The 25,382-nt window shown below is 40.7% G+C and overlaps 1 protein-coding gene across 1 annotated transcript; it reads left to right on the top strand.

The window, feature by feature from the left end:
* Positions 1-2,971: 2,971 nt before the first annotated feature.
* On the top strand, positions 2,972-24,683 carry si:dkey-119m7.4 (uncharacterized protein LOC560629 homolog). The gene is made up of 10 exons (XM_055044608.1): positions 2,972-3,573; positions 4,247-4,350; positions 4,474-4,628; positions 6,411-6,579; positions 6,940-7,063; positions 13,281-13,387; positions 19,966-20,177; positions 20,305-20,413; positions 21,648-21,860; positions 22,218-24,683. The coding sequence occupies exons 1-10, from the start codon at positions 3,199-3,201 to the stop codon at positions 22,291-22,293; spliced, it is 1,644 nt and encodes a 547-aa protein (XP_054900583.1). The 5' UTR covers positions 2,972-3,198; the 3' UTR covers positions 22,294-24,683.
* Positions 24,684-25,382: the final 699 nt, after the last annotated feature.

Here is a 25,382-nt window from a genome sequence, read left to right as displayed (position 1 = left end):
GCACAACTTGAACACAACATTTGTTTCCAGCATTCCATCGGATCAGGTTTTGAAGTGAAAATGATCCAAGAGAAGCAGCTTTAGCATCTATCACTGTTTGAGGATATTGCTTGTGTGTCACATTCACAGGCATACCAGAAACACAGAAATACAAAGGTTCTCCTGGAACCTTCATATCCCAGAGATTGATTACTTTTTTAAAAAAAATTACTCGTTGAAATCTATGTCATTTGTTAGTGAGAATAAGTCTGGGCCATAATTTGAAGGTTTTGTCTTGACTATCGACCCTCTCCTTTTGCTTATGATGCATTATGAATCTCAAGTGTCTTTTCAGATCATCTGATTTTACAGAATTTTGAAGGGATGTGTGTTTGATTGAATTGGAATTATTTACTTTTTTTCTTTGAATGTGTGAGACAGGACATTATTGTGAATTGGCACTATGTATAAGTAAAGTGAAGTGAACTGGCTTCACTTCACGAGGGTTCATCAAAAACTTGTGCTGCTGTGCCTTTTCTTCCTGTTCATGCTGAACAGACTGTTCCTCTGGTCCTTGGAGAAATCACTTCGGATTTGGTCAGAATAAACTTTTTCTCCAGCTGCTGCTTGTCTAAACCCGTTTGGTATTTTTCAGCATTTCTACATTTTTCAGAGCAAAACCAGCAGACCAACTAAAATGTATTTCTATGTGGCTTCCTCTGCTCATTCTCAGCTCATTTACATATAAACTGAAGGACCTCCACGTGGCCAACACAAGTTGAAAGCCTTATAAATGTTGAACTCCCTAAACTTTGAGCACTGCATGTGAAAAAGACTCTATCTCCCCCTACAGTTTTTCCACATTAATGTAAATGAGTTAAAGCTGAGACCTGTTGACATCGTTGACTTGTGGCAGAGGCTGCAGAGGTCAGAAAGGAGGGCATCACTGTGGGGAGTGATGTCTGCCCACAGTCTGAATGGCATTTAGCAGTAGTTCATAATATCTATGAGTATCTTTGTCAAAAAGGAACAACTTCATGGAATAAATATTTAGTTAGGGGAAAAAGTTGTTGCTGTGACACAAAATTGTGTTTTTTTATTTACAAATGGAGGCACTTGATTTTATTTAGGCAATTTAGAGACAATTTAATGTGTAAAAAAAACATCGAAAGGAATTTATATTTTTTTATGGCTGAAATGATTGATCAGACCAAACATTATTAATTGTTTTTTTAAATAATCATCAACAAATGTATTGATCTATTAACATTTAACATGAGTGTACAGAGTCTAACTGTTTTCTGAAGGAACAAAGTAATTAATCCAGAACTATACAAAGAATATGAGCATTTTGCATTTTGATATGACAAACTGTAACTATGTTCTACCAGAATTCCTCATTGTCATGCTGTTTCTGGATTTTAGGCAATAATCTGTTACTGTCTTATTTGATTTGTTTGTGTATTTGCATTTCCTTCTTCATTTCTAATATTGCCTTAAATAAGCTTAAGAGGTTAAATCTGTACAGCATTTTTTTTTACTCCAATAAATCGATAAAATAATCGATAATTATTAGATAACCAGCTGCTGGTTATCTAAGTTGTCTGATTGTAAATGTTTCATCACAAAGTGATTCAAAGCACTGCGATGTTTTAGGCACTGACATTTTTAAATGTTTTTTTCTTTGTTTCAGATGCTATGCTTTTTATTTCATATTATTTTTAGCCATGCATTTTGCCTTTTTACATTGAACTAGAACTTTATCCGCCATTTCCGTCAAAGTACGGTTTAAGCTTATTATCTGATCACCACAGAGCCTACACCATTGATGCAGACACGTGTGAGGTCTTGTGTAGCACGCGTTAGTTACTTAAAAGACCATGTTGCGGGTGGAGCCTGCTGCTGTGCCAGCTGCTGTGATGAGGCTGTGAGTCACAGGAATGCCAGTGAATGCCACCGTGTTGATGGGAAGTTGAATGTTATTTTCATATCAGCGTGCTGAAGGGAATCTGGAGGGATTTCAAGAGGTTTTCCTTCAGGAATGAGCCGCACTCAGGCTGCACACGGCCCTGATCCATCTGCATCTTCTGCTGTAGTCAAAGTAGTGACAACATCTTTTCTTTGCAAATCAACACGCTGCAGGTTTTATCCACAATTCCCTGAAATTCCCTGAGTGTTCACTCATAAGATGGAAACTTATTTTAAAATGTCTTTAGCCGAAAGTTCCTGTGTTTCAGGAGGCTGGGAGATAAACATTTATTTTCTGCTCTTGCTTTTCTATTTCCTGCTTACAGTTTTAACAGAAAGTTTGTGGTGAGTCGTCTCTTCCTCATGGCCCCCCACTCCTCACCACCTCGTTTTTTTTTTGCTTTGGTTCCCCAACTCTTGGAACTCTTTTCTGTAAGATTTGTAGAATTTTCTTGAAAGCACATGGAGGCCGGATTGCTGATCCTGACGCACCCCACAGCTCTCAGATTACCCTGGGGCTCTGCTCCACTTTACTGAATGCTTCTTACAGGAGTCACTTTAAACCCAGCAGCATGCAGGATTACCCACGCTGACCCAGGCAGGTCCGGATGTGATGAATGAAGAAGTGAATGCATTCCTAATCTCGCCCTGCTATCTCTACTGTCTTTATGTCGTGGCCCTGAACTATAGCACTCCACCCAGCAGCATTCAGAACGTAACACAGGAGGAATCTCCAAACAACTGCAGTGTAATCTCAGGGATTACACACACGGCATGTGATGCTTCTGCTTTTATCCACATCAGAACAGAGCTACCCTCCTCTATAGCCCCTTCTCCCCCTACATCATGACAAACTCTCAGTTTCACCTCCAAGCCAGTTACTTAATTTAATCTTATGAAACTCTTTCAGGGAGGGCGGAGGGATAGTGGAGCATCCTCCACTGGCTCCTCCCAGCAACTGCAGGCCCCTCCCTCCTGCTTTAAACTCTTCCCTATCACTCTGAGGTCAGAGCAGCCTCAGAGCGTCCCGCGGTGCACAGCTCCAGGTCGCTGTCAGAGCCCAGCAGGTGTGACTGCGTCTGCATGCCAACTGGCTGCTAATCACCTGCCTGCTGCAGATTTCTATTGCAGACGTTTGTCTGCTGATGAGCTCTCCTGTTTGCCAGTTTGAGTGTATTGTCTGGGGATCCTCTCTGTCAGAGCAAACCGGTTAGAAACATTTGAGGTGTGCATCTCCAGCCGACCAGCACAATGAACTTCGATGACATTTTGACTAAAATCGGAGGTTTTGGGAAGTTCCAGAAGCTCCTGTATGTGTGGATCTGTGTGCCTCAGATCTTCCTGGCGTTCCACATGCTGGTGTCTGTGTTCACCGGGGCCGTACCCCCTCATCTCTGCCGCTCCGCTTGGCCCTCAGGGGCCACCCCCGCCACTTTGAACTTCAGCCTTCTGAGCGGGCCAGATGGCCGACCTGAGCTGTCCTGCAACATGGCCCTGAACCATAGCAGCGGCGTCACCGTGGCCCCTGGCGGAGCTGCGGCCCCCGGAGGTGGGCACCCCACCGTGAGCTGCCAGGACGGCTGGGAGTACAGCAAGGAGACATTCCAAAGCACCACTGTCACCGAGGTGAGTGGAACACCACGCAGAGCGGCTGGAGACACGTTCTCCTGGGTTCTGAACATTCACAGTTTCCATTAATGTGTTAAACATAAGAAGCCGTGCAGCTGGTTTACGACAGATGGCTCTGTGATATCTGACAGTGAGTGGGGAGAGGAGACGGACACATGCAGTTCAGATTCCTCTCTGCACGTCATAGCAGAGTGTGATTATGACACGTGAAGGTGACGGATGTTGGTCCTGGATTGGGACGCACAGATTCACTTTATTCGCTTCCCATAGCGGCACCGAATACCGATATCTGAGGTTACCGATACCGATCCAACACAGAAAAACAGCTGAACTGACTTAAATAAAGACATAAATGTTCTAAATTATAAATTTATTTCATAATTCTGCACTAGTTAATCACACTTAAACGCTAAAAGTGTATTAGCAGTCAAAGGGAGGAACTGGAGAGCTTCGACTCTGACTTCATCTTCATCTCTGAGTATTCACAAAAACCTGAAAACCTAAACCTGTTTTTCTGTGTTGCTGCTGTTCTCAGAGTTCACTGTTCTTCCACTCACTCAGAAATCAGTCACAGATTTCATCACTAATGCCCTCCAGCCCTGTTCCAGTTAAAGAGCCGCTGCAAAAAGCTTCAGACTATTTCACCTACATCTGTCTTTCTCTGTTCCAGTGGGACCTGGTCTGTTCCAACTCCAGCCTCAACAACCTCGGCTCGTCTGTCTACATGTTCGGACTCCTTGTCGGCGCTGTTTTATTCGGTTACTTGGCTGATAAGTAAGTTGAAAACCATTCAAATATTTCCTTGAAAAAAACTACCAGTAGGTTAGCCCTAATGAGTTGAATTCCTCCTTTATGTTTTGCTTTCTGGAACAGCTTTTGTCTTTTTGTGTCTGTCAGATATGGTCGCCGGATTATCATCCTTATTAGTTTGGCTATTCAAGCAACCTTTGGCGTGGCCGCTGCTTTCGCTCCCAATTTCTACGTCTACGCAGCCCTTCGCTTCATGGTGGGAACGTCCATCTCTGGTGTTATCATGAACGCCTTTGTTTTGGGTCAGTATCCTGCAGAACCTCAACTTGTTTGCTGGTTGATCCGGTCAGGATCACAGGAGTTTGGTTCATATTTCCAGTAATCAGTGGGAGAGAGGCAGGTACACCCTGGACAGGTCAATTAAACTCACTCACATGTTTGTAGACTTTGGGAGGAACCATGAATGCATAAAAGGGTCCATGTGGAAAGAACCCGCTCAAGATTCAGGATCTTCTTGATGAGTGCTGAAAAACCCAACCTCAGAATTAAAAGACGTGGTGTGTATTGTTGACAATCTTCAGAGATAATGTGTGGCCCATTGAAGAGGAAAATTTTCTCCTTTTCTTCTTTCTAGAGGCAAAGTTTACTTGGTGCGTTTAAAGAGAACAAATCCTTGATGACGCCTACAAGGTTAACCCACGATAAGATGTTCCAGAACTCTGCTGATTCTTCCTATGTACATCATAGATAACTATAGACACCAACCAACGCAATCAGCATTCCAAACTAGTGCTATTCTAAACCAACATTGAACAAATTGTTCCTCTTTATATCAATGCTGTAGCATAGTAACCTCCAGAGAAATGTTTTAGAACAGCAAATGAATTTGCTTTAACAAATGTGGATGTTATGAAGACTAAAATTACTGATCTAATGTTGTCAGCCATGAACTCAACCATGAATCCATGACATTTTGGGTCACAGTCTCAGGACCTTTTTGTGTTTCTGGCACTGGGGTGTTTTTTTTTTTTTTTTGGACTGTCTATGTGCTGTGGGGTGTAACCTGGGGTCTCAGGGGTCAGACTGAGACTCAACAGGTTTATTAGTGAGGTCAATGGGTTGGTCTCTGTCAAAAATAGCAAGAACCAAGAGTTTGGCAAGGAGTATGTTTGAAAATTGGCTAGATGTCATTGTGTAGGTAATGGTTTCTTAGTTCCAGTCCTCAGGAGCCACTGCCATATAACTTTTAGATGTTTGCTTTCTGCCACACACCTGACCTGAATCAGAGTGATTTAGGGAGCATTCACACGTATGCTGTTTAGTCCATTTTAATCAAACTCCAGTTCCTTTGCCTCGAAAGTCTGCTTCATTTGCGTGAGAGTGCAATCAAAATATAATGCAGAACAATAAAGCAAAGTTTTGTTCGCCTAAAACTATGTTTCCTGATTTGGTTGAAGTGAACTCTGGTGCTGTTCGAATAAATATGTGAATCACCAAGCGAATTGGAGACTGCTTTAAAAGCAGGAAGTGCACTACACCACAGGGCATTCTGGGTAAATACAACAAAACAAACATGAGAAACTAGCGCTAGCAGGAGGAATGGGTTAATTTCTTTTTTCTTTTTTTTTTTTTTTTTTGCCAAAATAGAAAATACTAAGTGCTAAAATCTGTCACCACTCCATTTTGTTTACATTTCATAAAGAAAGAAGTTGCGCTCTGTGTTGCCTTCTGAGTATTTCATGTCGTTCCTTCAGTGGTTCTTGGTGCAGCGCCCCCACAGGTGAGGGTGGGGAACTAGTTTTTCAAAAGGTTTGGATCGTTTGACAAGTGCAGTGTGAAAGCAAAGTTCACTACCTGAAAATGTAACATGTCAATCAAACTGAGTCTACTGGACTACCAGATAGTACAACACCCTAACATCTGCAGAGGAGGTCATGCTGCCATTTGAATCAAGTATTCTGGAGCAGAGACACATCTAAAACACACAGAATAGTTCTCCCTGATGATCAGAACTGAGAACCACTGGTGAAGGTTCAGAGGTCAGCGCATGCTTCGCTGTGTGCTCATCAGTCCCTTCATCCCAGGTACTGAATGGACGGGGCTGAGACAGCGCATGCTGGCCGGGATTATCACAGACTACTTCTTCGGATTCGGGTACATCCTCCTGGCCGGGGTGGCGTACCTCATAAGGGACTGGCGCAAGCTGCAGCTGGCTATATCTGCACCTGGCTTCCTCTTCATCGTCTACGTTTGGTGAGTGGGCTGCAGTCTGCACAAGCATAGAAAATAAAAAAAACAGAAGATGATTGTCTGACTTGTTTTCTGTGAATTATGGCGATTCATTCTCTGTCTACAAGGCATTTCTCAGACCAGAGGAAAATGTGCTGACCTTCTCTGAGGTTGCCTCGCATGCCTCTTGCCATGCAAGTTATTTATGATTCTCATTTACATTTGACATATGCAAAAACAGAGAGAGAGAAAGAGATAAATGGAGTAATGGCTTCCTTCCAGTAAAGGTGTTCGTTTCTGGAACAAGTCAGTCAGAAAATGCCCTAAAGGACTTTGAGGTAATGTTTAAGATAAATGTTTGACATAGAGTGTCTTTCCTTCCAGGGTTTTGCCGAAGTCGGCCCGCTGGTTGATGGCCAACGACAGGAAGGAGGAAGCATGGGACGTGATCCAGAAGGCGGCTAAGATGAATGGGAAGCCCATCAGTAAGGACATGGAGATGTGTCAGGTAGGAATGTAGCTTTTGTGATTCTTCCTTCCACCAGAGTCACAATTCATTTTATGTAAACAGAATGCTGACATAAAATGTGTCACAGCCCGCGCTGAGAAATTACCAACTGTAGCCAGTCCCGCCTTTTTTATTAGAAGCGCTTTTCCTTGTTTTTTGTTTGTTTGTTTGTTTGTTTTCTTGGATTGGAAATGTTTCTATTAAAGTTGCAGTAGGTAACTTTTATGGATTTTTTTTCATATTTGGTAAAGCTGTCACCTTGTTGTGACAGTACAACATAAGACAGATAATTTGTGAAAAGATTGATCCCTCTGCCATCTCGCTGTGTTCCTACTACCATCTGCAGAAATACAACAATCAGTCAGAAACAACCAATCAGAGTCAGGAGGTCTTACTGAAGTTAATCAGACTTCTGTACGCAAATTTGCCTGTTTGCTGCAGCTGTGGTAATGATGGAGAAGCAATTGTTTTACCAATAGTTAAAAGCTGATGCTAACAGATGTTCTTCATCCAATCTGAGCATGCAGGGTTTTGCAAACAGGATCATTTCAGTCTCTAGATGTACAAAGCTATGTGGAGATTTTACAAGTGAACAAACACCACTTGTCTGATTTCTATATGTAACACTATGAGGTTTTGAAAATCACTCTCTGCTTTTCTTTTACGGTGCAATTCTGCACAAGTTTGTATTGGTGAATGAAATTAGAACCCATTAGATTACAAGGAAGTTTGTTGTAAAATAACAATGTGAAAACATTCAAGGAGTGTCACGCTGCATTTCAGTAACAATTAAGACATTTTGTTCATTCCACAAATTAAAAACAACAGAACTGGCGACATGTTTTTAATCCAAGGAGGAAGTTTTTCTTCCTTTTGTGGTGTCAGATTGTGTAACTTTATAATCCACAATGATGACTAAGCACTCCCTCACTCATGTGATGTGTGTATTAGCTTCCTTCTTTGCAAATGTATCAGTTAGTAGATCACACTGAACTGCAGGATTTCAAATCAAAAGGAGGAGCAGAGAGAGAGAGAACGACGCATCCCAGTGTACTGGGGTTTCCTCTCTCAAAGCCACATGTAGCAAAAAACCAGAGCAACATGTGATGTCATGTCAACGCTCACTGCTTCGATAAATGAAAACATACAGCAGAAGTAAATGACACACAGGCATAGTGTGGATCCACATTTCCTTTAACGCTGCTGCTTCAAATGGCCAGAGATGACTTTGGTTTGTTGGACTGAACAACTAGTGGCTAATGGCAGCAGTTTGGTGCTCAGCTGCCAACGTTAGCCTTAGCTCAAATTAGCATCTAGTGGTTTTGATCCAAAAGGGAAGGACAAGGGAGCCGTAAACAAAGTTTTCTTTTTATAAAACTCGTCACCAAACTTATATGTTTTCAGAGAGAAGACTTTCATATAGTTTAGCAAAATTGGGTGAGCTCTCAAGTCCCCTGCTTTCACTTCACATTTTAGACACAATACAGCAATGACACCTGGTTTGTTTTTTCAGTGTCCCCAGAGGTTTTTTTTCTGAGCATTTCTTGTCTAAACAGAGATTCCTCCTACTGCAATAACAACTACTGCAGTAACACCTGCTACTGCAATAACACCTCCTACTGCAATAACACCTCCTACTGCAATAACACCTCTTACTGCAATAACACCTCCTACTGCAATAACACCTCCTACTGCAATAACACCTCTTACTGCAATAACACCTCCTACTGCAATAACACCTCCTACTGCAATAACACCTCCTACTGCAATAACACCTCCTACTGCAATAACACCTCCTACTGCAATAACACCTCCTACTGCAATAACACCTCCTACTGCAATAACACCTCTTACTGCAATAACACCTCTTACTGCAATAACACCTCCTACTGCAGTAACACCTCTTACTGCAATAACACCTCCTACTGCAATAACACCTCTTACTGCAATAACACCTCCTACTGCAGTAACACCTCCTACTGCAATAACACCTCCTACTGCAATAACACCTCCTACTGCAATAACACCTCCTACTGCAATAACACCTCCTACTGCAATAACACCTCCTACTGCAGTAACACCTCCTACTGCAATAACACCTCTTACTGCAATAACACCTCCTACTGCAATAACACCTCCTACTGCAATAACACCTCCTACTGCAATAACACCTCTTACTGCAATAACACCTCCTACTGCAATAACACCTCCTACTGCAATAACACCTCTTACTGCAATAACATCTCCTACTGCAATAACACCTCCTACTGCAATAACACCTCTTACTGCAATAACACCTCCTACTGCAATAACACCTCTTACTGCAATAACACCTCCTACTGCAATAACACCTCCTACTGCAATAACACCTCTTACTGCAATAACACCTCCTACTGCAGTAACACCTCTTACTGCAGTAACACCTCTTACTGCAATAACACCTCCTACTGCAGTAACACCTCTTACTGCAATAACACCTCCTACTGCAATAACACCTCCTACTGCAATAACACCTCTTACTGCAATAACACCTCCTACTGCAATAACACCTCCTACTGCAATAACACCTCCTACTGCAATAACACCTCCTACTGCAATAACACCTCTTACTGCAATAACATCTCCTACTGCAGTAACACCTCTTACTGCCTTAACACCTCCTACTGCAATAACACCTCTTACTGCAATAACACCTCCTACTGCAATAACACCTCCTACTGCAATAACACCTCTTACTGCAATAACACCTCCTACTGCAGTAACACCTCCTACTGCAATAACACCTCTTACTGCAATAACACCTCCTACTGCAGTAACACCTCTTACTGCAATAACACCTCCTACTGCAATAACACCTCCTACTGCAATAACACCTCCTACTGCAATAACACCTCTTACTGCAATAACATCTCCTACTGCAGTAACACCTCTTACTGCAGTAACACCTCTTACTGCAATAACACCTCCTACTGCAATAACACCTCCTACTGCAGTAACACCTCTTACTGCAATAACACCTCCTACTGCAATAACACCTCTTACTGCAGTAACACCTTACTGCAATAACATCTCCTACTGCAGTAACACCTCTTACTGCAGTAACACCTCTTACTGCAATAACACCTCTTACTGCAATAACATCTCCTACTTCAGCCACCTCCATCTAGGTCTTGTTTAGTAGTTAAAGGGACCGTATTATGTATTTTCCAGCCACATAAATGCCAATTTATAGCACAGTCAAGTAACTATGTGACTTTCAGTTTTTAGACTTAGAGACTTAGACTTAGACTTGACTTTATTGATCCCTTGGGAAGACTCCCTCAGAAAATTATAGTTACCAGCAGCTCACAGGCAAAATGTGGCACACAGTAAGCATACACAAAAGAATACAAAAAAATACAAATTAAATACAAAACAAAGAATATAAATACAACACAAAAGGAAATTATAGCAATTTGGTGGATAGATTGACCACCGACAGATAAATAACAGGCCAAACTGTTATTTATCAGTTTGGCCTGATAAATATGGAGTTCACATTTGTAGAAAAACTACTCCTTCTTCCCTCTGTCCTGTGTCACCTCCGACCCCCCAGTGAGGAGTTGTACAGTCTGAAGGCGTGGGGGACAAAGGAGTTCTTGAATCTATTGGTCCGGCACGTGGGAAGCAGCAGTCTCTCACTGAACCGGCTCCTCTGGCTGCTGATGACGGCATGTAGAGGGTGGCTGCTATCGTCCATAATGTTCAGCAGTTTGTTCAGTGTCCTCGCCTCTGCCACCATCACCAGAGAGTCCAGCTTCATGCCGACCACAGAGCCGGCACGCCTGATCAGTTTGTCCAGTCTGGACGTGTCCTTCTTGGATGTGCTGCCTCCCCAGCACACCACGGTGTAGAAGAGGACACTGGCGATCACTGACTGGTAGAACATCCACAGCAGTTTGCTGCAGATGTTAAAGGACCGCAGTCTCCTCAGGAAGTACATCCTGCTCTGCACCTTCCCGTACAGGTGGCTGGTGTGTTTTGACCAATCCAGTTTACTGTCCAGCCACAGCCCGAGGTACTTGTAGGAGTCCACGACCTCAACCTCCGTTCCCTCTAGTACGACTGGTCTCGGCTTTGGTCTGGACCTCCCAAAGTCTATAACCAGCTCCTTCATCTTAGAGGTGTTGAGTTCCAGGTGGTTTGTGTGGCACCAGAGAGCAAAGTCCCTCACCAGACAGCGATATTCCTCCTCTCCGTCGTCCCTGATACATCCGACTATGGCTGTGTCGTCAGCATACTTCTGTATGTGACACAGCTCCGAGTTGTAGTGGAAGTCAGAGGAGTACAGGGTGAAGAGAAGAGGGGCCAGCACTGTGCCCTGAGGGGCTCCTGTGCTGCTGACCACAGTGTCAGACACGGTGTCCTTTAGCCTGACATACTGCGGCCTGTTGGTGAGGTAACTATGGATCCAGGTGACCAGGTGCTGGTCCACTCCCATGCTATTTAGTTTGTCCTGGAGCAGAAGGGGCTGGATTGTATTAAAGGCACTGGAGAAGTAAATGCTGTTTATATCAAACATGATTTAAAAGAAATTTTACTTTGTAATTTAACACAATTTGAAATTGAGCCTCTGTCTCTTTAAAATCTCCTGCTGTTTCTGAAACTCCACCTTTAGGAAGTCATCACAACATGGCTCCTCTATTAACCCTTCAACAAAGTTTTTACCAGTGCTGCACAAAGAAGTAACTCCTATGATGAACTCAGCTGATGCAGAGTTCCACCTGGTATTTGCTAATTGCTTCTGGCTAGTCTGAAGCAGCTGGCATTTTGTACACCATGGAGATCAAAGGATTTCTTAAATATGTTTGAAAGAATCACAGTAATACTCCAGGCATATTTTAATGAGGGAATAACATTGTAACATGATGCAAAACTCAAAGAAATTGATTTCACATAATATTGCCCCTTTAAGAGTAGAAGATAAAGCCCAGTCGAAAATTAAAAGGCACGATTTCACAATAAAACTATAGCTATTGATTCTGTCACAGAACCAATTTTCAATTCACAGCGAACTCCATAGAAAGGTGTAATTGTGAAAATGAGAGCAAAAATTCAGAGGTGGGAGAAAAGAGAGAACATCTTCAGAATGACACTTTCTACCCTGGAGTTATCAGAGTTTAGTGTGAATAGTCAGAAATGTGTCCTGTGTTTGAAACATCTGGTTCTCTCCTCCACATCAGGCGATGGTTAGCCTCCCTCCCTCTTCTTTCTTTTTTTTTTTTTAGCTCAGCCAAATGTTTGCTGTAGCGTTTTCTCAACAGAACCAATCGTTCTTCTGCTTACACAAACAAAAAAAATAAATTAATTCAGGCAGGTAATTTTCCACTGAATATATTCCAGAGTCAGACAGGCAAATTTTCTCTGCCAGAGGGGGCGCTGCTATTATCCTAAACATCTCTGACTTCATTCTGACAGAACATTTATTTCAATTCAAATATCTGCTCCAAATAAATCCACCACCAGATTGGTCCATAAACTAAATCCACCATGTATTTCTTTATGTGATAGTAGTTTGAGAGGAAACAGGGTAATGCAGCAGATGTCAGCAGGCCGGGAATCGAACCTGCGATCTCCGCTGCGAGGACTAAGGCCTCCATACGTGGGTCGTGCTTTGCCCCTGTGCCACCACAACACTCCCACTACACCATGTCATTTTATGCCCCAACTCGGTTCATCTTTGATTTATGAGCAAACTGTGCTTACTATGTGATCAATTCTGCCAGTTTGCCTGTGACCAGCAGTACCTGACCATTTCCAGTCGAGACACACACACACACACACACACACACACACACCCACACACACACGCACAAACACACGCATACACACACACACACACACGTGTGTGAATCTGGTTCTGCTCGGGTTACATTCCCAGTCCAGACATAGTCTGTGCATTCACTCAGCGGGGCTGCAGAGTGGAAGCTCATGAAATGAGGCAGATCCATTAGAGAAGATGACCTAAATAAACTGCTAACAAACATAAATCAGCAGCATACGCTTGACAGTGTTGCTGTAGCGACGGCTGGTTCACCATGTGGCACTACTACTGTACCCAATAGTGGCTTCTGTTCTGACTTTGAATACATTCGTTTGATAACAGACTCTCATTTGAACATGCAAACCATTCTGAGAGCTGGATGTTTCAGCCGACCCCCGTCTGTCTCTTCACCAGGTTAATCTGACTGAAGAGAAAACCGAGCTGAAGAAAAAACACTCCCTGGTTGACCTCATTCGAACCCCGACAATGAGGAAGCAGTCCCTGATCGTCTTTTATCTTTGGTGAGTACTCACAGAACTTTACCTCTTTATCTCCTCTATAGAAGGATTTATCTGAAACAGCCTTGGTCTGATCAAAACCGGGACACTGTACACCCAAACCAAACCAGACAAGGTCGGGTCAGGTCCAAGGCAATCTGAAAGGTGTTTGAGACACCTTTTAGATTGTCTCAAACTTGTCATGGTTTAAGGAGTTTATTGTTGGTTGCGTCGAAGTCAGAAACAATAGAAAACCATACTGAAAATAATATTTCTGACCTTGTTAGAGAGAAAACTTCAGAGACCTCTAAGGGTCATGGGGGGATTTTGTTTTCTTTTGTGTTTCCTTTTGTGTAACCTCAGTGGTCACAAAACAGAATCAGTTTTTAATGCATCTTGAATACTGAAAGTTTTTCAGCTATCATTAAAGTTTTTGTAAGGTTTGCCAATGTATGTACATATCTTGTTTTGGAGATATCAAGATGCAAGCGCACCGCTCCTGTCAGATGAGTAAACAGTAACTCACTTACTGTTGAATATTTGCTTTAGTGGTTTTCCACAAAAGCTTTGCGTGGCGAGTGTTAGGAGGATGTTATAGACTGCAGTATAGATTACAATATATATTTCCATCTGTGCAGGAAATTCTAGCAGGGGACTTCTTGTCTTACCCAGTTTACTGCAAGAATGTTAAGTTGTTGAAATGCTCAGAATGCTAATCCAGGAGTCTGCGTGTTGGAGCAGCATTTCTGGTTTGTTGTCAGTGTAAACTGAGAACAGACAGGTCCATCAGGTTTAACTTTATAAAAACTAATTCAGAATGCCAGTAGGCTACATATCCCACCTCCCTGCTGCTGATCTCTGTCTGTATCGATGGAAAATTTCTCTTTTCATTCTAATTTCAAGAAAGCAAACTTAGTTACTTGAAATAAAAAGCCTCCTGGAAGAGGAAGGAAGCATTCCCATGTGATCATTCATTTTCTTTTAGAAAAATTGTTAAAAAAATAAATAAATAAAAACATCCTCTGGTATTCTGCCAGACCGTGTAAAGTGTTTGAAACATCTGTTTGTTTCCGAGTCCTCACTTCTTCCTGGAGTGACACAGACCTGTTGTTATTTTTCTCCTGTAGTGTTGAGATCTTTAACAAGTCAAAGCAGAGCTGTTTCATTCAAAATGGAAAAAATAAGTAAATAAATATTGACAATAAGTATTCCATGAAAGAAATACATGATTCCATTAAATAATAATAATAAAAAAATATTTTCAAATAGAATTTAACTTTTTAACTATTTTTTTATTTATTTTGAAATGTATTTGTTTCCACATTTATTTATTTACTTATTGTGAATTATTCATTTCATAATGGTGTTTTATTTTGTGACTTTTTTATTAAGCTACTTTCCGTTTTTTACAGACTTTTATATTTTAGCTTCATTCATGAAATATTTCTGAATAATTAATAACTGTATTTCTCTAATTGTTCCATTTGGATTGAAGTGTCTCTCTCTATCAGAGGCCTTACCTAGGGAAGGAAACATCTTGTGATTGACTTCCTTCCTCCCTGGCTGCATGGTGGAGCAGATACTAACTCTGTTGCCTAACAGCAGGACAGTCCAGGCTCTGTCTGCATTTAGTTTGCATGTTCTCTCTGGGTACTCCAGGCTCCTCCCACAGCTCAGAACCACGGCTGTTTGGATCCCAGTGGTCACAGAACAGAACCAGTTTTTCATGTCACATCTGCTCTGATGTTAAAACTCATACCTAAACGTTTCCTGTATATACAAGAAACGTGGATTTTAGGTTTACACTAGTATTATAATTAGCGAGTGTATTATAACTAGAAGCCTAAAAGAAGAATGAATGAATGGATGGATAAGCCGATGGATCTGACACGCTTTAGAGCGTTGTGCCACGGTGTGCTGCACGATCGGACCAGAGAGTGATTTCTGTCTAACTGGGTCACATATTTTCTCTCTCTATCTTGCCTCTATACTCTACGCTAACAAGCTCTCCATTCACTTGGCAGCAAACAGTTTTGTAACTTGAGCTTGAAAACAGCAGGGTGCCGAGAGAAAGCAATAACTGTCATAGAAATAATTTCATTAGTGAAATATGGTTGCAAGATGACAAATTAAATATTTCACAAGATGTGCGTGAATATTCTTTTGCTGTGTGATCTCGGTATATATCTCTATATTTGCTTTCTTGGGTTGTTCTGAGGAAACAGAATATTTATTTCTGATGGTAAAAAGCAGCGATGTTGTGATACTTTTTGCCTCTTATCATTTTTCCTTGTTCCGTCTGCATTCAGCATGTTGAGCAGACAGGAATGTCCCACCACCAGCAGGATGTTTTTCTGCTTACCAAACAACTTCTTGGTTTCACACACAAATTCTTGGTTTTACAGGCGTGGCTTCTAACCAACCAGACTATAATACAGTAATTTTATTCATATCAAACAGACAGGAATAAATTATAAATGTTGGAAAGTTCATATTTGACCTTGCATTAGAAGCTTTCTTCTGGACATGAACTAATATTTCAGTCTCTTCTGCATTTTAGTTTTCCAGCCAAACAGCAGGCGTTCTCTGGCTCCGCTGTGAAAAAGAGAAGGAAGCTCTTGGAGTTTTATGACCTTCCAACATTCCTCTCAGTCTGGAAGCATCTCCCATCTACTCGCTTTTTCCCCCAACTGGGTCAGGTTCTGGACCGCTGCAGGAAAACCAACAGATTCAGTGCAAAAGAGCAGTAGCAAAACAAGTCAAAGTGACAGAACCAACAGAGAGAGTAGAGCACAGACAGAAAATGCCCTTCTTTTGGGTTTCACCAATTTTGATTCATTTTTTAGTTTTTGCTTCACATTTCTCTAAAAAGACATAAAAAGTTTGCAGAGTTATAGTCATTTTTAATAATCTAGAAGCTGCTTTTGTCACACTTAGTAACATTGCCTTCCTAAAGTAAAGTCATTTTTTTGCCATGTTTCCAAAAAATGTTTTAGACAAAAAACACTTCTGGCAAAAAAAAAAAAAAAAGACTTAAGCTATTATTTTAGAAAGTTGACAATATGTTCTATTGTATTTGCTGAACTTTTGCATTCTGTGGTATTTTGCCTCATAAAATCCTAATAAGCAAACGTGGAAACTTTTGTTAATTTCAAGACTACATGAGCCAAAAAGTTAATTGAGTTTGAATTTAGTTCCAAAACATTGTGAGTGTTTGCCACAGACAGGTTCTTTACTGGTTGCATGAACCCCATAAGCCCTGCACCATCTGCACCATACAAACTGAAACTTGATTCCAAATTACTCTGAACAGTCGTCGAAGCAAGTCTTAGTCAACAGTAGATCAGACAGAACTGAGCACACATTGGCTGGGTGAGAAACACTTTATTTATTCTGAAAAACATCCCTGATCTTTAGCAGGTATGAGATCCTCACTGGATGACAACTGTGGTTAAAAATAATATTTTAACATATTATAACAGGAGATTCACACAAACATCAAGCTACTTCCTTTTTTTCAGAAAAGGAAATTATCACTCCTGCTGCCCCTGCAAGAGTTTTACAGTAAGAATGAACTAAAAATGCTATCTTTGATATTTATTGTTATTTTGATCTTGAGCAAAGATTTTGGCAAAAGTATAGAATAATTGCCTGCTGACTATAATGTCTGCTTCCTGGAGCGAAGGCTAATTTAAATCAAAGTTTAGACTGAAGTTTAATTTTAGATATATATCTGACTCAAATCCAGACTTCAATCCTGATTTAAAGGAATCAACAGTTTATGTATATCTCAGGTTTTCAGGGAGTTTGTTCCAGAGCTGAGGAGCAAAGAAACTAAATGTTGCCTGACTGAGTTTACATCTGGTTCTGGAAACTCTGAAGAGCTGAGGCATCAACATGGTTCTTATATGATCTATTTTTCTGATGTTGCTCAGGATTCAACACTAGTCCTTCTGTGTCTTGTTTTTGTCAGGAAACCTGTTTTATTCTGGCTGTGTTGAGATGAAGTCATCTAATGTAGAAACAGACCTTATGTGGTTTTCAAGTTCCCAACAACTCCAAGGTTTCTTGACCTCCCCATATTTCTGTCAGTTAATTTAGCCAATTAGCTACCTCGCTATTAGCTGGTCGAGCTACCTGAGTTTTGTTTTCTGCCTGCTGGGAGATTTTTAATGGAAAATGCAACTGTAGCCTTCAAACTTGAGTAAGCAACAAGTGGAGCTCTGTTAGCTTTCATACCATGAGCAAATGATTGTTTAGGCAAATTCATCTGCCTTGTAAGCTCAGGAACAATAAGCTGCCATCTTTAGGGCTGATCGCGAGCACTGTATAATTCTTTGCAGCCTGAGAAACTGTCAAAGTTCTCATTAAAAGAAACGTTACATTACTGAAATAATGTAATTTCAGTAATGGAAAGTTGAAATACGCTTGGTGCAAAGATAAGCAGGCCTACTTCATATCCAGTGACCTGCAATTCAACTCATATAATTCCATCCAATATCACTTTCATGGACAGTGAGTGTTGGAACAGTTAGCCAGCATAATGTTTGGTAAGACTAACTACATGCTCTGTCGTAGAATCCACTGGATGCTCTGTGGCACTACTTCAGATGTGTAACTCTGAGTACTTATAGTAAACAGAAGTGAACAGTCTCAACGTGCCAGACCTGTTCTCACAAAGCTTCAGAAAGAACCAGTTTCCCAGGAAGATACAACTTGTAAGCCAAAGCTTGTTACTGTAGACTTTTAGGTGTTCACAAGTGAACCAGATATCACACCTGGCATCCCATCTAGTTAACTAAGATCTGGATCATTGTATCTCTTTCCTCACAGCCTGTTCCTTTACCTCTCTGTCAAGTCAAACAGAGTATCTGTGAAACACTCATCAGAGCAGCAGGCGGGAAGTGACAGGGCTGCAAAAACTTTCCTGTGACCTGCGTTCTGTCTTTACACAGATGACACATTCAGATTGGCATAATTCTTTGCATATAATTCAGTCGAAACTCAAAACACAAACTGGTGCTTTTAAGATTACTTTAAAAATAAATAAATCCTGCTAAGAAAAGTTGGAAAAACAAAGTCACTCAATGGTTATTTCCACTGAGTGGAATGCTTCCATCCCAAGGTTTGGTTGTGCCTTGAAACGTCCCTTTGTTCAGCTGTCAAAATGGGAATTCTGAGCTGCAGAAAGACCTTCTTTACACAGTAAGCTCCAAATAAAACCAGTCTAAATGTAACTCTGTCATCTTTACTGTTTCCAAATGTTGCTAAATGTGACACAAAATGTGCCACATTTAGCAACATTTGGTGCCAGAACATTTGGTGCCAGAAAGCCCTGGGGTTTCTCTGCCACGCCCACTAATGACTCATGCATAACCAGGCAGATTGTTGTTCTCTGAACATCAAAACTCATAATTTAATATCATGTAGAGAAATTAGTAAACTGAAAAAAACATTTTAGCTGAGTTATAATTTACTATATTATTCTCTATGATAATATCACAGAATGTGCTGCTCAAAGAGAAAAAGAGCAAGAACTGCTTTTGGAAATGAATGAAGCCTGAATGAAAAGAAAAAAGTAGCTTCAATTTCAGGCTCTAAATTTGGATTCTACGATCTTGATGTGACAATCAGTCATCTGGCAGAATGAGCTTCAACTGATCATGGGTTGCTATTGTTCTTACACTATGTAATATCTTTAATAGAAAGTATGACATTGCTTACTTTCAAAATTACAACATTATCAAGAAAAATGAGGAAGATTTTGTGTAATATGCCTTTTTTATATTTGATTTGGATTAAAACTTTTCCCCTCTGCATTATGAAGGAGAATGAAATAGCAAAATTACCAAACCAGTAGTTGAATAAACCACTGTTTATGAAAGCCACAAAAAAAAACTTACAAAATACGCTTATGAAAGTTCTTACATGTAGGGTTTCATAATTTCCCTCTCTGTTGCCATCCTGTGGTCATATTAGGAATGACATTTTGAATAAAATGAGAACCACAAGTTTTTTTTCCAACAAAGAAACCCTGCTATTAGAAAATAACAAAAGAATAAAGACCCATTTACCCAGAGAAGGAAAGATGAAGCCTAGCAACAGAACTATCCTGATCCAAGCTCATGTGGCGCTGGTTCTCCTGGCAGGTCTGTCCAAAAACACTGCTATGGTGAAAAGTGGAATCAAACCCCTTCCAAGAGAAACATCTTCTAACAATCCATAAATAATTCAATCACAATGGTTGTGGGATGTTTTAGATGAGCACTCAGGAAACTCCAATGATCCTAAGCTGCAGTAAGAACTGATCAGGTCCAGAAGACGATATCCAGCTGGAAAATGACATAAGATTTGAAATATTCTGAACTGGCTGATAAAACAACCTCTTAAAATGTTCCAATTGCTCTTAGTTAGACCACAGAAACATAAAACAGAGCAACAGACATGAAAGCAACAAACACTTGCTTAACCGCCAGAATCTAAGCACATGACTTTATGTCATTTTGGAACAATCTCCATCTAGAATGAGGCCATGTACTAATGCGTGTCTTTCTGTTCACTGGTCACAAAGAAGCGCCCTAACGTCATCCTTCATGTTCCAGGTTCGTCAACGTCCTGGTGTACTACGGCTTGTCCCTCAACATTTCCGACTTCGGAATGAACATCTACCTGACCCAGATGATCTTTGGCCTGGTGGAGATGCCGGCACGCACCATCACACTGTTCACCCTCAACCGCTCACGCAAGTTCTCTCAGCTGGCTTTCCTAGCAGTGGGAGGTTCTGCCTGCCTGTTGACCACCTGCATCCCCAGCAGTACGTAGACACAATGAAAACAGACTCTACTTAATTTGTCGAGTCAAATTAGAAAAAGAAAGATAAGTCCTTTAAAACAGTGTTTTTGAGTGGTGACAACCTGTAGTGTCTTTTTATTTTTCTTTAGACCTACCCATTGTCCGAACGGTCCTGGCCATGATCGGGAAGTTTGGCATTACAGCCTCTCTATCTATCATTTATGTCTACTCAGCTGAAATATTTCCAACAGTGATCAGGTGGGTGTTGCTCTGCAATGCATTTCTGGGTGTTGTTTGGGGGAAAAAGATCCTAAAACCCTTGCTCAGCGAACTTAATCTGTTTTAACACTGCCGTCTAGGGTTTATGTTGAAACACAGCCACCTGTCAGTGTGTTGTAAGAGAAACCAGATGCTCACACAGCCATTTGATCCGGTCCATTCAGTCTTTACTTAATGGGAACTGTTTTGGAGAAGTTGAAATGAAAAACGTTTATGGCAGCTCGGCTATGAGGTGTTTTTTTTTTTTTTTTGTTTAGTAATTCTGTTCATCAGTCCACTGGAAGAAAACTAAACACATAAAAGTATAAGTATTTAGTATGAGCTGTACAGCATGGTGGTGGAGGAGTCATGATGTGGGCATGTGGTTTTCTTCTTACTATTTAAGCCAGTAAAGTGTGTCCAGGTTTTTATTACCTGCAAATGTCAGTTAAAATTTATTCACATTATATCTTCCTTATCAAGGGAACCTTTCAGCCGTATTGCTGTCTTACCTCAGTGTTGACATACCAGGGGCCTACAGAGGTCCCCGGAAAAACTTCAAGCCAAATGCAAACACCACTGATACTTAAGAAAGATCAGTTAAAGTACTGCCTTGCAGCAGCATTCAGAGAGCCTAAAACACCACAGGAGCCAATATTTGCCTGGGTTCCCTGTGAGAGGATGGGCCATGTACTCATGTGTGTCTTTCTGTTTTCTGGTTATCAAATAAAACTTTTATTTAAAGCTGAACTTTTAAGGTGCGTTGAGGGATGAGTCTGACTCTGTATTGAATATAAAGCAATTCAAATGTGCTGTAAACTACTAATACAACGGCACTAACAACTGGGTCAATATTGATGGCTAATATTTATTTCCAATGTTGACATTTATTTGTGGAAGAAAAATCGAAACAAATTTTCAGTTTACTACTATCCACTGATTTAAGTACTTCAACAATGAAAAATAAATTGAAAATCAGACTATTTTTAAAAATGTTTATTTTTTTATTTGTGCACTGCTGTAGACTGTAGAGTCAAGATTATTAGTTGTTGTTTTTTTTTTTGTTGTTTCTTGTGCTGAACCACAATCTTACAACTCTAACATGCACTGACACCGACTCTTCCAGTTAGCTCACTTCTATTTTGAGAGATATTCCTAATGAAAATCTACTGATGGAAAACGTGGGCAGCATGTCTAACCGGACTGTCTGCTCCCTCACTGCTCTGATCTACAGGCAAAATGGGATTGGTATAGGCTCCATGTGTGCGCGGATCGGTGGTGTCCTGGCTCCAATGATGTACCTACTGAGGAACATCAATCCTCATGCTCCCATGATCATCTCTGGCCTGTGCCCGCTGCTGGGCGCTGGGCTGACCCTGCTGCTGCCTGAGACGGCCAACAAGCCTCTACCAGATACAATCGAGGATGTGGAGGGAGAAAGCCTCAGGTCTGACTTCATAGGTTTTACTCTTCTGTTCAGGTGATGTGGGATTAAAACTAGGCCTCTTGAGTTTTAGGTAAAATAAGTTGGGGTTTTTTCAATCTTAAATGCAAAACATAGATTGTTTTCTATAGTGTTATCTTCCTAATCACTCTGAGTTAATTGTTCTTTCAGCAAATGGCCTTTTGAGTCTCAATACTCCAGTTAATGATTAATCGATTGCTAAATTAGTTGACGATTATTTCAACGATTGATTCAAGGTGCTGCATGTGATCAAATAAAAATAGCAGCAGAAAAAGTTTTGCTCCAAAGATCTGATAAAACTGCTTAAACATTTTTATTTTTTCTCCCTCCTTTCTTTAGTGATGAGGAGGAAGGTGTGAAGGCGGCCATTTTTGATCCAAGGAATGGTACCATGGACACCCCCAGCAAGGATTAGCCTCCCAGCACTGGCTGACATATGTCATGTGGCATTCAGTATTTTTCAGTTTACATTTTTGAGACATAAGTCTTTACTTCCAGTGGAAGTTTCAGTTAGACTTTGTGATTATGGGTCGTTACAAGCTACCCAAACTCTTTAAACAATGACATGTGTGAAAGTGTTTTTATTCCTTCTTGATCATTTTTGTAGGTGTTTGTTTATGGAGTAATTTCTCTTGTTCCAGCATGGAAAATTTAGTGGATATAGGAAATGTCATTCTAGTACAGATGTGTAAAATTATTATCATAAATTGTTCCAGTGCAGCAGCATATCATCACAGAAGAATGTAGACAACTAAAATTTCTAATGTAAAGTGTGTTTATTCAGCCTTAAAGTAAATTCTCTGAGGAATAATTGTTTTTACAACTTCCTCAGTGGCACAATATTTGGACGACTCAGATTAAGTTTGACGCTGGAAGCCACCAAACTTGAAAGCATTGAAAGATGAAAGCATCTGTTCACGATTTCTGTCTAACAAAAGTTCTCAGTGCCTTGAAACAAAAACATGGGCCCACAGCAACACAGAGCATTCACCGTACTTGTTACTGAAACCAATCTGATTAAATCCCAGCGTACTCTACGTGTTTACGTTTTCTGATGTAAGACAGGAAGGTTTTTTTTTTCTGGCACCTTTCCAAAACTGATGGTTGCCATGGAGCCAGAATGTCACGTTTTTCTGGCTCCTTGTTCTGCCTGCCAGCTAAAAGAAATTAGCCTTTGTGTCACATCATATTTTTCCCTAGAGAAACTGAAACTCATTGGAGTTTCTGTACTCTGATCAATGTAGAAATTACTACGGTTGGAATTTCGACATTGTGTTTGTTGCTTTTAATTTAAAGAGGGTTTTTTGTTTGTTTGTTGTTGCTATTTTTAGAATTATCTACACAGTTGATGGCAACAAAAAAACTCCTCGGGTCTTTCTGTGTGGAGTTTGCATGTTCTGCCTGTGCATGCATGGATTTCCACCAGGTACTCCGACTTCCTCCCACTGTTCAAAAGCATGACTCTCAGGTTACTTAGTCTCTCCAAATTGTTCTTAGGTGTGTGTGTGTGTGTGTGTGTGTGTGTGTGTGTGTGTGTGTGTGTGTGTGTGTGTGTGTGTGTGTGTGTGTGTGTGTGTGTGTGTGTGTTTCTGCGTTGTCCAGTGATGGACCACTATGTGGCCAGGTTTCTCAACGTCTCTCACTAAACCACCATTTGAAATAAGTACCAATGACAAGAATGTAGACAATAAATGTTTGGAGAACCAATAATTTTGCCACTGCTAATTTTATTAAATATAATTATTCCTCATTATGGGATTTTTATCCAAGTGAATTAATGCACTTATAAGGGACTGTATTTTTCAGCTTTTTTGTTTTTTTGTTTCTTTGGGGGGGTGATATTATTTGGCTGCTATAAAAGATCATTTCATCTTTTTTAACACAGCTTTACAAGGCAGGGCATTATATATGGTAAGAAGTTGTACTTTGTAAAAGTTTTATTTAAGTATCAGGCAGTACCAGAAGTACTGCCTGATGATGAGTTGGTGGTGCCTGAAGCTACATGGAGAGCAGACTTTAACTGAGCCCTTCAGTGCAAATTGAACTGGCCATCCTGACACACTTTCACCTCACAGCTCGGTTCTGATTGTGTGAAAGCAGATGGTTCTCGTCTGACAGTATCAATCAAATTATATTTGTGCAATTTGATTTTCTTTTTTTTTTTTTTTTTTTTTTTTTTTTGCATTATTTTGTCTGAAGGTTATATGGTTAAAATAAAGGGACCCAGAGACATTTTATTCAGTATTGTTCTCCCAGTTTGCTGTCAGTAATTTGTCTGTGCCTTCCTCACTAACCATTGCTGTTAGCCTCCAGACAAAGCCATCTCTGTGAAGAAACTGCTTTCCCAGACTGTTGTGAAGGACTTTTTCTGGCTTGCTGGGAGTTCTAACCTTCAAAGCATCCAGCAGCTGTAGGACTTATCAACCAGAGTTTGTTTTTTCTTTGTTTTGCCTCATCATGTAGTTTTGCTGAAGGGTTTGCTGCTACATTTGCAGACCTAAAGGCCAGTTCAGCTACAACTTGCGCATCTCTGCTGCCCCCCACTGGCCCACTTAAAGGCAGGTGGGAGTGGGAAGCGCCTCCATGTTTACAGTGATAACTCGCAGCAAACCATGTCTTTGAGGAAACGCTTTCTAGTGGATAGAGGGTGTCAACTCCTCTCTGGCAGCTCAACCAGTGTCTGATATGTGAAAAACGTGTTTTACATCTCGTCCGTGCATTTATCAACGGTCACCTTATTTTTCAGATTATATTGTCAATACTGTATATTTCTACTGACTTTGCAAAATAAAGGTTGTCTGGGTATTTGTGTCACTGGGTATTTGTGTGGAAATCCTTGGGATAATTGGAGAATGTACTCCAGTCGTTTTAAAGCTCAGGCGTGTTAAAAGTCCAATGTGATATATTTTGTAGGAACAAGGCTTTATATATTCAGAAGCAACTGTCTTAAGACTACAAAATACTGACTTTGATTTTATGATTTCTCTAAAAGCCCAACATTAGTTTACCTCAGGCCTTGAGGGATATGTTGTTCTTTCAGTAACAGATAAGCCTAATTATTTATGTCCCGGGCAGGTTTAGGGTTTAATTCATCTTTTAATTCAACCAGCACATCATCTCTTTGCCATCAATCTAATCTAAAGATACATTCGTCTCTGTAAGATTGAACTCCACCTCTGGCGAGGCTGCTCCAAAATGTTCAGTTGTTTCTCTGTTAAGCATGTTTTAATCATTTTATCTCTGGTTCGGTTGATGGTCCTGTTGGAATCTCTGGTGTTCCCCAAGCCCAGATTTCTCTACAGTCTGCCCAGTGTTGTTGCTAAGAATCTTTCTGGAGTCGTTTTTTTTTTTTTTTTTTCACATTGATTAGATCACCTTTCTCATTGGCTGAACAAATCCCCAAAGCATGACTTTCCTACCACCATGCTTGATGAATGAGGTGGTGTTCTTGGGATTTAATGTTTCTTCAGTTTATTGTTAAATCAAGGTTGCATTAACATACCC

The sequence above is a fragment of the Poeciliopsis prolifica genome, unplaced genomic scaffold, assembly GCF_027474105.1.
Source record: "Poeciliopsis prolifica strain line A6 unplaced genomic scaffold, Auburn_PproV2 SCAFFOLD020, whole genome shotgun sequence".
In the NCBI taxonomy this organism is placed as follows: domain Eukaryota; kingdom Metazoa; phylum Chordata; class Actinopteri; order Cyprinodontiformes; family Poeciliidae; genus Poeciliopsis; species Poeciliopsis prolifica.
This window is presented reverse-complemented; position numbering and strand designations above follow the sequence as displayed.

Excerpts from the sequence above, each read along its gene's own strand:
- si:dkey-119m7.4 (XM_055044608.1), top strand. The coding sequence starts at position 3,199 with ATGAACTTCGATGACATTTTGACTAAAATCGGAGGTTTTGGGAAGTTC. Across the intron at positions 20,178-20,304 it reads GACCACCTGCATCCCCAGCA|ACCTACCCATTGTCCGAACG; the intron begins GTACGTAGACAC and ends ATTTTTCTTTAG. Across the intron at positions 20,414-21,647 it reads ATATTTCCAACAGTGATCAG|GCAAAATGGGATTGGTATAG; the intron begins GTGGGTGTTGCT and ends TCTGATCTACAG.